Source organism: Scatophagus argus, chromosome 20 (genome assembly GCF_020382885.2).
Source record: "Scatophagus argus isolate fScaArg1 chromosome 20, fScaArg1.pri, whole genome shotgun sequence".
Lineage (NCBI taxonomy): Eukaryota > Metazoa > Chordata > Actinopteri > Scatophagidae > Scatophagus > Scatophagus argus.
The window spans coordinates 19,849,310-19,861,803 of NC_058512.1; the positions used below are offsets into that span (position 1 = coordinate 19,849,310).

General features: G+C 38.9%; 1 protein-coding gene across 4 annotated transcripts in view; it reads right to left on the reverse strand.

Moving 5' to 3' along the window:
• Positions 1-12,494, reverse strand: part of nrg1 (neuregulin 1) — a 33,807-nt gene that overhangs the window by 7,623 nt on the left and 13,690 nt on the right. For all 4 annotated transcript variants that reach the window (XM_046375141.1, XM_046375142.1, XM_046375143.1 and 1 more), the window contains exons 5-7: positions 9,397-9,499; positions 8,147-8,300; positions 7,917-8,038 (exon numbers count right to left, since the gene is read on the reverse strand). In XM_046375141.1, coding sequence (XP_046231097.1) covers positions 7,917-8,038; positions 8,147-8,300; positions 9,397-9,499 — 379 coding nt within the window. The remainder of the gene's footprint in view (positions 1-7,916; positions 8,039-8,146; positions 8,301-9,396; positions 9,500-12,494) is intronic.

Consider the following 12,494-nt stretch of genomic DNA (forward strand, 5'->3'; position numbering starts at 1 on the left):
AAGCAAATCTAATGTGTGTTGGGGGTGCTAGAGAGCCATCTATGTAGTAGTTTTGTGGGTCTGCCCGAGAAAATTGCTCCACTGCTGCATTCGCGTCAGACATGCTACCTAAACTCCTGGGAGCTGGACATCTACCCCGGGATATTAATGTGGATCGGGTACATTGCATCGGCTCACCAAGTAACAGGCCATGAGTCATGATTACTAAAATGTACCATGACACCGTGAAAGAGAAGATAATGCAGGTTGCTCGCAATGAGGGTCTGTTAAACTATGATGGACAGCACATCAGCATCTTCCCAGACTTCACAGCTGAGGTGATAAAGGACCACAAGGACTTTGATGACATTCGACTGAAACTGAGGGAAGCTGGTATCCGGCAAGGGTTTCTGTTCCCTTTGCTTCTGATTTTCTGTCATGCTGGACAAACCACAATATTTGAATCATTTAAGGAAGCAGCCACCTACATTGATGAACACATGCAATCTGCTGCAGCTGAAACCACTGAGTGACCTGGACACCGTCGGCGCCATGTATGTGGTATGACTTCTATGCACTTACACAGGCCTGCCCGCACCAGTGTGTATCTATATATATGTATAATGTATATATATATACATTGTCTTCTACTTTATGGACAAAAGGACCAAATGAACGGTGAGGCACAGTCAACAGTTTTATTGGCTGACTTTAGTTCTGCCTTCGACACAGTTAGTCCTCACTTGCTTGTCCAGAAGCTAACTAATTTAAAGGTTAATTCTCGATTGTTGAATGGTTCTTCTGTCTTTTAACGGATAGGTCACAACAAGTAAAAATCAGTGGCAAGTTATCGGATGTCAAATACTGTAGTACAGGTGTCCCACAAGAGGCTGTGAGCTTGCACCTCTTATTCACGTTGTACACCAATGACTGCAGAAGTAGCCAGCCGAATAACTTTATTATCAAGTTCTCTGATGATACTTTGATCTTAAGTCTCTTATGTACTGACGATTGCCCCTCCATGTATTTTAATGAGATAGCTCATTTTAATGACTGGTGCGTGAGGAACAATTTCATTTTAAACACAACTAAAACTAAAGAGATGGTCTTTGATCCAAGAGAGTTAAGGAAACATGACCCGTTAGCAATCTGCTGCAGTGTCATAGAGCAGGTTACCTCTAAATACTTGGGTATTGTCATGGACAGCTTGTTAAAATGGTCTGATCATGTAGACATCCTGTGCAGCAAATTATCTCAAAGACTGCACCTCCTTCGCAGACTGTTTGGCATCAGACGTGAAATCATGTTGATTTTCTATAATGCCTCTTTGATAGCCTCTTCAGATATGGAATCACAGCCTGGTTTGGAACACTCTCCACCCAGTGCAAATCCAAAATTTATGGACTGATGAAATCTGCTATTAAGGTGATTGTTCAAAAAGACCTCCCTTCTCTCCAGTCTGTTTTCGATAGGGTCGTTCTTAATCAGGTGTATAAAATCCTCAATGATCCTGCTCACATTCTTCTAACAGAATACGTACTTCTGCCTTCTGAGAGACAATATAGAGCAAGCAAACACAAAACTAACCGTTACAAGCTCTCTTTTCTCCCACAATCCATCACTCTTCTGAACAAACAGTCTAAATGCAACTGCGTAACACAGTTAATATATATATTTACATATATATATTATAAATATATGTATATAAATATAAATAAATATATATATATAAATAAATAAATATATATATTTATATATATTTATATTTATCTTCTATTTATTTATTTATTTATTTATTTATTTTACTGTAACTTACTTTTACCGATTGTTTTTTTAGCTACTGTTTTTACATCAGGGTTTTAACCAGTTCTTAAATTATACCTATTTGTATTTTTATATTGCTTGATGTACAGAATGCACTCTGCATTTTATTTTTCTTGTGCAACTCGACTGTGCAACATTATGGACCATGCCTAGTGTGAACTGTTGCTTTTTACTGTTTTTTTTAATGTTGTTGTATCTTTTACCTTAGGGGTTTCACCGGCTCTTAAATACTTACTGCACTTTATTCTACTTGTGAAACTCGACTATACAATACTATGGACCACGTCCGTCGCTGAACTGTTGCATTTTACGAATTCTATGTTGTTGTTGTTGCTTTTTTGCGCCGTGGCCTGTATCACTACTGTTCAAGACAAGTTTCCCACAAATGAGGATAAAGTTTACCCTTACCTTACCTTAACATGTTTCTGCAATAATTATAATGTTTAGAGTCTATTTGCATGTATATTGCCATAAAGTTAGGACGTCTCTGTAACGTCATTATTTATCACTCTGTGTTGTCACTATAATTGGCTCATATGTTACAAATACATTATGTGCTGCAAGAGTAGCATGCGTTTTCAATTCAATTTTATTTATATAGCACTTTATACAATCAAAATTTTCCAAACCCCCGAGCAAGCAGACAGTGGCAAGGAAAAACTCCCTTTTAACAGGAAGAAACCTTGCACAGGACCTGGCTCACAAGGGAGAACTATCCTGCTGATAGTCGGCTGTTTTGTTGCTTTACTTTTCATGTTCTTTCATTGATTAGAAAATTATATCTGCATGCTGATATCATGTTTCTACAAGAGACACATATTAAACACAGAGACCGTAAAACTAAGGTGTAGCTGGATAGGACAAATCTTTCAGTCAACTTTTTCAACTAAAGCGTGTGGTGTGGCAATTTTAATTAAAAAGAATATTCCATTTCAACATATTTCAACTAATATCAACATATTTCGTTTTATAATTGTAATTAGCAGTATTTTGACTGTTCATGTTACCCTCCTTAATCTATATGCACCAAATTTCGATAATCCTGGTTTCTTTCATAGCATTTTCTGACTAATACCTGACCTAGCAACAACTAACTTGATTGCAGGTGGTGATTTCAACTGTGTTTTAGATACTTTTTTGGACAGGTTTTCATCATGCCCAGTTAATCCTCCACACTCCACAGTCGTGTTAAATAATCTGATAAAGTCACTGAGTCTTATGTCTGGAGGATTCACAGTTCCAAGGAGAAAGTAAATAGAAAGAAAATACTCTTTCTCCTCACAAGTCCATAACACATACACAAGGACTGACTATTTTTTAATTGACTTTAAGCCAGCGGCAATTTCCAAATCATCTAAATATCATAATCTCCAGACCACAGGCCTGTTACTATAGGTATGGATTTGGGATGGAGAAAACCCCACTATAATCGGTGATATAATCCAAGTCTTCTCAATGATAAAATAATCTTTGAGAAACGCGTGCTCTCGATTAAGGATTATTTAGCTTTTAATAATACTGGAGATGTCTCAGGCTCAACTTTGTGGGAAGTCATAATAAGATGTTTTGTCTTATCCTATGAGCCTGCACAAAAAAAACCAGACAAAGTTTATATAGATATAGATCCAAAGCTTGCTCTGCTTGAAAAACAGTATCATGAGACTCCAATCTTCAATCTTTATTGAAGAAGGTTGTTAATTTAAAGCATGAATATAACAGTGTTCTCTCTCAGCAAATTAATACTTCACTGTTGAAAGTGAGACATAAAACAGTTTGAATTGGGGGATAAACCTGGCCCTCTGCTCTCAAAGCAGTTACGAGGTGCACAAGCTAGCAGAGGTATTCATAAAATTTCCTACCTAAAGTGTTTTTAAAACACTGGACTCAATTATAATGCCTTTCATTTGGGGGTATAAAGTACATCGCATAAATAAGAAACATCTTTGCAAGTCTAAAGAACTGGGTGGACTTGGGCTCCCTCTATTCCAACATTATTATTGGGCAGCTAATGAACAGGCGCTTACATATTTGTGTAACAGTAGATGTGGAATTGGGTGTGATTATTATTTTATCATTTAAGTGTACGTCCTTGAAAACTTTTATTTGAGTAATATTAGTGGAATGATATTATTTGTACTTCATGTAATTATTTATGGGTTGATATTTTAGATTTTAGTTGTATAAGGTTTCGATTATTACTGTTTTGTTTTGGGGGTCAGGTAAGAGGAAATATAGGTTCCTCCTTTGTGTTTGTAGGGGGAAGGTTTTTCAGGTAAGGCAGGAAGAAAAGAAGGGTAGCGCATGCACGGGAAGTGTGGAGATTGTTGGGAATGAGTTGAGAGATGCTGTCTGGCGTGTTGGAGTTTATTAAAGAAGCAAACCAAAAGAGACTGTGTAGTCTGTTATTCCCACTGCCCCGGGAGTGTGCTACCATTACCTTCACCCTACCTTTACCACCACAAGAAAAAACAAGGCTACAGACTGGTGGCTGCAGTGTTTTTTTTTTCAGCTTTGTTTTAATTAGCCAAGGCATTCAGCTGGTTCATACCAACTGAACTAACTGCGGCCAGATGGAAATCCGTGAGTACACTCCGGGAACTGTTCTTGCGTTTAGGATACCTTCAGAACATAACTTTTTTTTTTTTTTTTTTTTCTCAGACTGTTGCACAAGAGCCACATTGGTTGACGGATATTCGCTGGACTGTTTTTGAACTGGACAGTATTTGCAGCATGTCGTTACATTTTTCACCGCCCGTTGAGGACGACTCTCCCCCCTCGGATAATGATGGCGCACCTTGCGGGTCCCATCATGACACAACAAGGACTGTGTTCCATTATAGAGTGGAATTGCTGCCATATTTCCATGGAGATGGTAAGGACAAAGAAAGTTTTTCACTTTTGAAAAGCAGACTGGAGCTAGCAGTAAAAGCTTGCGCGGGGAGGACAGCAACTAGAGCTTGCCACCATATTGCCCACACGCCTTAGTGGAGATGCACTAGCATACTGACTGTCATTACCCCCCAGATGTGCAGCAAGATTATGATGAGAGTGTAGCTAAACTGAATGATGTCTTTGGAAGAAAACAAGTTTTGTTACATTTCCAGACTTTTGTGAATGCCAGACAGCGCCTGTCCAAGGAGCCCTTAGAGGTTTATGCTGCAGAAATTACGAGGCTTGTTTTGGAGGCATTCCCTGACTATGGTGATCAAGCTATTGCAATGGAACACTTCAGGAGATTTGTTGCTGGATTAGATCCCATTCTTCAGGCTAAATGTCACGAGAATGGTGCTGCTACATTGGAGGACACCTTAACTGTTGCTTGTAAGTGGGAGCATGCACAAGAAGCTTTAAAACTCCTTCTTCCATCCTCTTTTCCTCATGCCACCACACAGTTCTCAACTTCCCCTGCCCCGCAAGGTGAACCCCTCTCAGCTATGATTTCAACCAAACGTGACAAACCCCAACCTGATCCATCAGTTAGCCTCCTTGACACTGTCAGGCAGCTTTCCAAAGATGACCAGCACTATTCACCTTTTCCACATGATCGGCGTGACCACTATTCTACCAGTCAGGATCACTTTCTGCGCTACAGCCCGGACAGACTTTAATAGCATCCCCCAAATGCCCTACATCCTTCATAGAATGCTCACTGAAATACAAAAACCTCTGTACAACTAATCAAAATTCGTCTGCAAGGCACCCAGTGCACTTATTGCAGTTATTGATTCCCTGTACATTCCAAGATAATACTATTAACTTCGATTGTAGACAAATGATTTTTCAAAAAAACTGTTTCCATATTGACCTTCATTATCATAATGAGTGTGACATATTACTTCTGTTTTAAGATAAGGCAAATTGTAACAAAGACAAAAACAAAAGACAAATTAAACTAAACCAGAGGCAAAAATCTGATCTGCTCCCAGGTCACAGGTCATTGTTGTTCAGTAGGCAGTGGAATGCATAGGTTTTCACAGCAGCAGGAAAGAAGGAACTGCAATTATGCTTCTTCACACACTTGGGGTGAAGCAGTTTGTCTGCACAGTACCATCAGAGTCTCATGTATGGGGTGGGAGTTGTTCTGTTGGCCGTTTTTAAGCAGACCTCCGATTTCCTAACTGTGAACGGGTTACTCGACCCTAAACAGTCTGGTTTCAAAATTGGTCACTCCACTGAAACATTCCTGCTGTCTGAGGCCTTGAAAACTGCAAGAGCTGAAGATCAGTCCTCGGTCCCCATCCTATTTGACCTATCAGCTGCCTTCGAAACAGCATCTTGCTAACTATACTCTCAAACATGGGCATGGACATCTCAGGCAAAGCACATGCATGGTTCAAATCTCATCTCTCTGGACGATCCTTCAATATGTCATGGCTGGGGCAAACTTCCCCAAGACCAATTGCTATCCATAGCAATTGGGGTCAACCAGGGCTCGATGATGGAGCCCCTTCTCTTTGCAATATACACCACTTCCTTGGGCCTATAATCAACTCACATGGGTTCTCATATCACTGCTATGCTGATGACATCCAGCTCTACCTGTCGTTCAAGTCAGTTTATAAATGATCCAGAATGTGGCAGCGTGTCTTGTTTTTAATGAACCCAAATGGGCTCATGTCACTCATTCAACTACACTGGTTACCTATGGTAGCCAGAAACAAAGTCAAGTTACTAACTGCTAAGAACTACTGCAGGTGACAGTCGGTTGAGTTGTGTCTGAACTCTGCAGTATAGAGACTGAGGAGGAACAGAGGCGGGACCGTTCCCCGTAGACTGCCATGTCACACACACAGTTCTGAGCCTTAACATACTGCGGATGGTTAGTGAGGTAGTTCAATGTCCATGCTGCATGTTGCTTGATTTAAAGACCCTCTTTTTCTCTTTCAGGATGGTCTTTATATCAGGAGTGATCCATGGTTTGGTGTTAGAGGAACACTGCACAGTCCTGGTGAGTATGATGCTCTCCACACAGAATTTGATGTAGTCTGTTATGCAGTGTGTGAGACTGTCCATGTCTTCTCTGTGAGGAACACCCAGTACATCTCACACAGTAGAATCAAAACAGTAGAATCAAAATCAAAGTCTTTCAGAGCCTCTTCAGTCTCCTCAGACCATCCCTTCACTGTGCAGGTGACAGCTGGTTGCGTGTATACAAAAGGTTTGTACACAGGCAGGAGATAAACCAGGCTGTGATTAGATATTTTCAGGGGAGGCAGGGGCAATGAATTATATGCCTCCTGGGTGTGCTAATGGATAATGGCGAGCAGTTCAATGTCCCGACAGCAGATCTGCTCCTTAATAGTGATGTGCCTAGAGTTGCACCATCATTCACAAATACTGCCAAATCTCCTCCTTTTCTCTTACCACTATCCTTTTTTCTGTCTGCTCACATCAGGTGGAAGCCATTCAAAGTGATGTTCTTGTCCAGAGATAGCTTGGTTAGTCATACCTCTGTAAGCAGCATGATACTACACTCCCAGTACTCCCTCTAGTGCCGGGTCAACACCACTAACTCATCTATCTTAATATCTTAATGGGGAGAGATCTCACATTACCCATGATGATTGACAGGAGTACATATCTGTACCATCTCTTTTTGGCAAGGCATTGAGCTCAAGCATGGCTCCCCTGTTTCCTCCCCCTTAGCTCTCAGGGGAAAATGGATTCTCCTAGGGCAGTACCACTGTGTTTTTGAGTGCTAGCAGCAGATCCCTATTGTAAACAATAGAGCTGTGGCTGCACAACCCAGTTGCAAACAGTGCAGTAAGTACAAAAAAGGCCAGGATAAACTCCACAACTTTGGACTTCATAGTGCAAAGTTTAAAAAACATTATAAAAATAAGTACACACACACACACACACACACACACACATTATTAGCAGTATCCTATTATTAGTAGTATTCTATTATTGTGAGTTCTTCTCTCCACCAGAAACAAGTGGAATTACTTTTTCTAAATTTTGTAGCTGTGTTGACAGAGAAGCTGAGATGCCATCTGAGCTATGAATGTTATCAATATGTCACTTCCCATGAGCTAGACAAAGTTTTAACCAAAACAAATCCAAACAAAATTTACCAAACTGACAAAATATATTTATAAGTTCTTCCTTACCTTTGGCTGGAGATATGAGTAAATGTGGTGGGTTCATGTGCAGATAAGGCATATTTTGCTGTGGAGAAAGTTGTTTCTGTCTCCTTCTCAGCTGCATCCTGCATAATTGTCCCATTACATTGCTGTAAGAAGAGGAGCCAAAAACACAAACAACAACAGTTGATGTGAGTGTACAGATTCAGGTTTTGAGGCCTTTTATGTGATATGCCTACAAACAAGTAACAGCATACATTGTTGAGCTGCAAATCCTGAAGAAGCAAATTAGAAATCTGACGTCCTCTAGCTGAGCTTGCCAGGTTGGGGCCAATACCAGTATTAGTATTATTGCTCCTCTTATTCCTCAGGCTCTGCCTCAGACGGTCATGCAGCTTCTTCCTCTGCTTCCTATTTGTGAAGACAAAAACTAAATTATGAAGCAGCCCAGATCACAACTGGACAACATATCTGAAATAAAGGTTCCAAATGTACCAAAACAGATACATTTACCCCAATTTCATCTGATGTTATTATGGCTTTATTATATTAATAATTACTTTTTCTACATATTGTCATAAGTGCAAAATACACTCCACAATATTGTTATGCATCCAATATAACCATAAAATCCCCAAACTTCCCTGAGAACATTTGGTTTGGCTCTATCTCTGATCATTGATGCTGTATGTGGACATCGTTGAGCTTAATATATTTGTGGAAACTTTCTAATCTAAATAATAGCTTTTACATAATTGTCTGGGGGACATCAAAACTTTAATGATACCCTTTTGTAGTTTATCTGCAACAGAACTTAATTTCTTTGCCCCAATAAATTAGCACCAGTAGCTATTAGCTCAAAGTTGCATTTCACAAAAAATCTGTCAGTTTTGATTCCCAGTTAAATTTTAACAAAAGCATTAGTTCAGTGTATGGAACCATCATTTTTGACTTATAAAACTACAAATATGGCCAAATCCAGCCCTTTCTCTTTAGATAGATAGATAGATACTTTATTGATCCTGAGGGAAATTCAACAGTTAGCAGTCTTGTTTTAATTATTGTACCTTCTTGAATTAAGCCTTCCTATCCGACTTCATATTACCCCACTGCTAACTTCACTACACTGTATTTATGATAGGCCTCTAAAGTGATCAGAGCAAAGTGACTCAGCTGTTGTTATCTTGGCTCCCAGGTTATGGAACAAATATTTTACTGATGCTCACTTACCCTGTTTTGTTTTGTTTTTTTCTAAATATTTGTTCATGCTTTGTTCTTGTTGTGTCAATATGATAAGAAAACTGACCAATTTTGATTCTTCATATTCACTTCCACAAAAGGAAATTCAAAATTTCAGACAAATGGATTGATCTGGAACTGTGACTCCCCCTTCCCTTTTGAAAAACATTTATGCACTTTGGGACTTGAGGGCACTATTGGGCACCACAATAAAATCGGGGGGTGTACCTTTAAGTTATATTAAACATAAAAATGTGACATGAATTACTTTGTTTTGCAGTAGGCAACCACACACATGATTCCAACGACTAGGAGTGCAATGCAGATTCCTGTTATTGTTAAAATACGTTTCTGATACAGCTCCTCAGCTTCTGAAAAAGAGGACAGTCCATTCTTAAAATTTCAGGTCTACAATACACACACACACACACAGAAAGATAAAGAGAGAGAGAGGGAGAGAGGGAGAGAGAGAGAGAGAGAGAGAAAGATATTTACTCATACATTAAAGTCATAAACCCAAACAACAGGAAAAGGCTCGATAATGAGGTTTTTACATTTTCAGCAAACAACACCCCAAATGCATACTTGTCAGTGTTGCCTTTTCAGTAGCCTCAAACTCCAAGTAGCCATTTTCCAAACTCTCTCTTCCTCTCTTGCTGAAGGCAAGTCCCACTTTCCAGTTTGTCCAACTTCCACAATTGTCGCAGGTATGGGAGCAATGTCTGTATTGCATGTTCTCCAATTTATTTCCCTAAATTATACTTAAATCAGCCATTTCTGATTTTTGTATATTCTTCTGCTGTGGCTTTCCTCCCTCAGATGTGGCCTGCTTGCAATCCTCTGTTGGCAGGTCCACTTCTTCTGTGCCTTCATATCGAATCTGTAAGTGTAAGGTGCGTTTTGTTGTAGCCAATGGTAGAAGCATCGTAAATATATGATATACTGGAAGGAAGAGTGACTCACTCTTCCTCCCGATTAACAGATGCTGCTGCAGCGGTATGTAGCCTGCCATGGCATTAAGTCTATTTATTTGCTATAGTTGCCCCTACAGTAGTTCTGCTGTTTTACTATGTCTCACAGGGACTGCAGTCCTGGATTGGCGTAACCACTTTCTTTGGGAGCAGTGCTGGCTACTCTGGCTTCAGCTACATGAGTGCTGCTGCTTTGCTGATACTTTCATCTTAGACTTGACAGCTTAGTCCAGATCATTTAACTGCATGACGGTGCGTGTATGTGTGTGCATTTTTCTAGTGTGTTTTCTTTTCTTTTTTTTCATTCACTGCCTCTAATTGTGAATTTTGTTTATGTTATTCATTTCATTCAATTGGTTTTTAATTTGCCATAGCTTGCTGGACCATTTTGTGCAATGCTGTTATCTCTAGTTTATTTTGGTTCGATAAAACTCTCTAATTACCTCTTGCCCATATTATTGTTTAGTGTTGATTGATAGCATTCATTTTGTTCTCCATGATAGGTTAGGTATTAATCACCTTCCCTTAGGTTATATTTGTTCTTTATATTTTTCGATTTATTCATCTGTGCACCCTTAGTTGGCCTTGCAACATTATGTGAGCATGTGGAAGTGTGTGCACTTTTCCTTTGGAGTGGCTCTTTTGTGGGATATCTTTTCTTAGCAGCCTACCTCCTAGCTGGTCAGACTCAGCTTCAGTAGTTTCTTCTCTCTGTTGCATATCTGTGTGGTGTGGCTGATTTTTTAAGTTTAGTTTATTTGTTAATAAAGGATTATTAATGGATGGCAATTAATGCCCCCAACCACAAACTAATGCCACATAACAATTACAATTCAAAACCATCAAATGAGAGGTCAAAGAGATCCAGAGATCTAAATAGATCATCCCCACATAAACATAACAGTTCTGAAGAATACTGCTGCAGTGTTCACACAGAATTGCAGTTTGTCTTGCAGAATTACATTAGCTTTACTCATTGTGGAGTGGAGATGCCATCAGGAACGGTTTAAACTCCACATCCAAGTTGTCTAAGGTGTGACACCACCTAACCCCACCCCTTCACATACACACAAACTATTTCTCTATTAAAAACTAAATTAAAGAGTTTCTAGAGCTTGATATAGAGCTTTATTTGGAAAATATAATGCGATGACCTTCAATGTGATTTGGCACTATATAAATAAATTGAATTGAACTGAAATACTTTGTCTGGTCCAGTGAAAGATTCCCTAATCAGATTATTTTTTGCTTATGTTTCCATCTGTCATCAATAGTTCAGAATTGTGTTCAGTTATCACCATTTAATTACATCATTTGACTTTACATCCTTTACTTTGACATATCATTTGACATCAGTTGGATGAGCTGGTTTAATGCAACTACTATGCATAGGGATGGCCTTCATTGGGGTAACAGCGCATTCATATACAAGTACATCTCAAAAAATTAGAATATCATGAAAAAGTTTAATATTTTTTGTCACTCATTTCAGAAAGTGAAACCCATATATTATATAGATTTATTACACATAGAGTGAAATATTTCTTGAAACTTTCATGATTATGGCTTAAAGATAATGAAAACACAAAATTCAGTGTCTCAGAAAATTAGAATATTGTGAAAGAGTTCAATGTTCGAAAGTCATGGTGTCACACCCTTAATTACCTCAAAACACCAGAACTGGACTGTTGCTCAGTGGTCCAAAGATGATAGACACCAAACCCAACCGCTATCAAAGCAACCTGGTCTTTCATTACACCTGAGCAGTACCACAGGTTGATTGTCTCCATGCCACGCCGCACTGATGCAGTAATTCATGTAAAAGGAGGCCCAACCAAGTGCCGAGTCCATAGAAATGAACATACTTTTCAGAAGACAAGAGAAATCTGTTTAAAATATCCTTTTTTTTATTGATCTTATGTAATATTCTAATTTTCTGAGACACTGAATTTTGGGTTTTCATTATCTTTAAGCCATAATCATCAAAATTTCAAGAAATAAAGACTTGCAAAATTTCACTCTATGTGTAATGGATCTATATAATATATGGTTTATGGGTTTGAGTGACAAAAAATATTGAACTTTTCATAATATTTTAATCTTTTGAGATGTGCTTGTAGTCTCTTGTCAGTGCTACACACAACTTTCATTGTCTCAGTCCAAAACACCACTAACAATATAATGTCCAAGGGAGCTTCATCACTTCATCACAAATGGGTTAGAAGGGTCTTGTTAGTAAAATATAATTTGTTTTTAGAGGTGGACAAACCACAGCCAGATTTTTTCACTCTTTTTTCTATAATTCAGCTATTAAGGCTATTGTTTTCAGCAGGAACAGATAACCACACAAAATGGTGGACCCTTGGTTTGTAGAAGTGTATGTGAGGCCTAGAAA